The 2,500-nt window shown below is 44.6% G+C and overlaps 1 protein-coding gene across 1 annotated transcript in view; it reads left to right on the top strand.

Moving 5' to 3' along the window:
• The window catches only part of LOC134187843 (sialidase-1-like), a 5,708-nt gene that overhangs the window by 837 nt on the left and 2,371 nt on the right, over positions 1-2,500 (top strand). Inside the window, exon 2 of the mRNA XM_062656006.1 lies at positions 14-423. Coding sequence (XP_062511990.1) covers positions 14-423 — 410 coding nt within the window. The remainder of the gene's footprint in view (positions 1-13; positions 424-2,500) is intronic.

Genomic DNA, 2,500 nt, shown 5'->3' with positions numbered 1-2,500 from the left:
AACTCTTCCTTAGATCCTGGTGATGTCAATGAATATCGAATTCCCATTATTGGACCAACCGCAGATGGACACCTTGTGGCTATCAGCGAAGCTCGTAAACTTGGAGGTGGAGACTCTGGAAATAAATTTCTTGCCATGCTTCGTTCTGATGATGGTGTTCAGTGGTCATCAGCCACAAAGTTTATATTCAGTGATTTGTCGGATGTGACGGATGGTATGAACTTGGGCGAGATGTTGACTGATATGGAAACCGGCAGCATGTTTATCATATATTCTCATTGTGCGCATGCTTGTAATGTGTCCACGACGTACATCATTCGTAGTGATGATAATGGATTGTCTTGGAAGAATGCTGTTAATGTAACGAATGTCATTTGTAATGTGACAAAGACGTTTGATCCTGGGCCAGGCCTCGGTCTACAGGTTTGTGTGTGTGTGTGTGTGTGTGTGTGTGTGTGTGTGTGTGTGTGTGTGTGTGTGTGTGTGTGTGTGTCAAGTGTTTGTTTGTGTGTCAAGTGTCTGTCTGTCTGTCTGTCTGCGTCTGTCTGTCTGTCTGTCTGTCAATACATATATTTTTAAAGAACAGCACTATTACGTTCTAGTCTGGCCCAAACGGGCGACAGCATAATTTAACTACGTGCGAATGAAATGTCAACTGTAAAGATCTTAGAATGTTCCAGCCTTGCTAACTTTCTGCTAATGACGTTAGCATTACAACTTTGCAAAGCTATCGACATGCATCTACGCCAGAATGTCTTAAAATCACGACTGTTCATTTCTTCCGTCTTCGTCTATAGACTGAAATGACAGGCGGTGCAGGAATTGAGCTGCCTCTGAGCCTCAATGTCCGAAGTGTTCGAACACTAATGGGATGCAGTTGGAGGGGAGTCCCCAGACATCTCTTTCTCTAGCATATTTCTCTGATTTTTTGACCTCACGGGTAGCTGCGGCCGCGCCGTCTTCCTGAGCTGCTCGAGAAATCACATGTAGTGCCCATGGGTGGGCCACCGAGATGTCCAACTCAATGTCACAACCCTTTTGAACGTCAAAGACAACGATGTTGGGGGCGGTCGTCACTATTAACATAAAGATTCCTCGGTTCTCACTGATGGGACATCTTCAAATGCTGTAGACAGTCGCTCCCAACACTAGTCAATGTCTCATGAGTCCATATTGGCCCACCGTCGGTCTTACATGTGAGAAGGTGATAGCTGTCTTTATCAATGTCTTTGCCGCATTTGCATATAGGGACAACAGAACCGAGGGGCATTTCAAGACCCAACCTCATGCTCATTGCTAAGAGAAAATCGCTGGGTTTTAATGCAATCTTCGCAGAAGAAGGTATTGAGTCAAGCCATGCACCTGCTCCAAGTCCCTGTAGAGACCTGAACGGAGCAGCTGAGCGCTGAGATAGTGGGTTTGAGAGAATAGAGGACACAATTTGTTCCGTTTGCGCCGATTTTAGCTTTTTTGGGTTGTTGATAAGATCAACGAGACTCTTATTTCCTGGCAGGGCCTGCAAAAGGTGAGAGGCGATTTATCCTTTGTGACCTGGATGTTGGACTACACGGGAGATATTTTTGACTAAGTCTGTGAGATCACCAAATGATTGAGGGAGGCGAGCTAGAGAACGGGCCCAACTTGGACACGTTGACACCATTGAGGACATGCCAAGCCCACTGTTCTGGATTGGCAATGTTGCTTGCAGCCACTGTTGCTCCCCTATATCGTGGCAACAGACCAATTGCCGGAAAGTTGATTTCGTTAGCTTATCATGGAACCTTTTAGCGGGTTTCAGCAGAGTGGGATACACTGAGCGAACAAGGTGATTTATTCAATTTGTGTGGCAATAGTGTAGAATTAGCATACCAGACTGAGGGTCATTCAAGGAAGCAAGCTCGTCACATAGACGTTGTCCTCCTTTAGCAAATTCCAAACAAGTCTCGGTGACATAATGTTGATGACCAATGGGAATCCCCAATATGATTGTTCCAGAAGACACAACTCGAATAGCTCTATTGAGATGAGGATAGTCTGGGCGACCATTGCACAGAAGCTCGCATTTCTCGATTACTATATTGTCTGTCTGTCTGTTTCTGTCTGTCTGTCTCTCTGTCTGTCTGTTTCGGTCTGTCTGTGTTTCTGTTTGTCTGTCTGTCTGTCTGTCTGTCTGTCTGTCTGTCTGTCTGTCTGTCTGTCTGTCTGTCTGTCAATGGTAGTATATTTTCAAACATGAACTATGGTACAATAGCAAATAAAGGGTAATTACGAGTCCATACAGATTTCAAGTTCTATAAGATTATAAGGACATAAAGTCCTTGTTATCTGTCTGTCTGTCTGTCTGTCTGTCTGCCAATGTGTCTGTCTGTCTGTCTGTCTGTCAATTTGTGTATTTGTCTGGCTGTCTGTCTGTCTGTCAGTCCATCTGTCTGTTTGTCTATTATTCTGTCTATTGTGTGAGTGCATGATAAGTATGAGTATCTTCTACTAGTGTTGCACA

Source organism: Corticium candelabrum, chromosome 12 (genome assembly GCF_963422355.1).
Source record: "Corticium candelabrum chromosome 12, ooCorCand1.1, whole genome shotgun sequence".
Lineage (NCBI taxonomy): Eukaryota > Metazoa > Porifera > Homoscleromorpha > Homosclerophorida > Plakinidae > Corticium > Corticium candelabrum.
The sequence above is the reverse complement of the archived record's forward strand: the minus strand, read 5'-3'. Positions and strand labels throughout refer to the sequence as shown.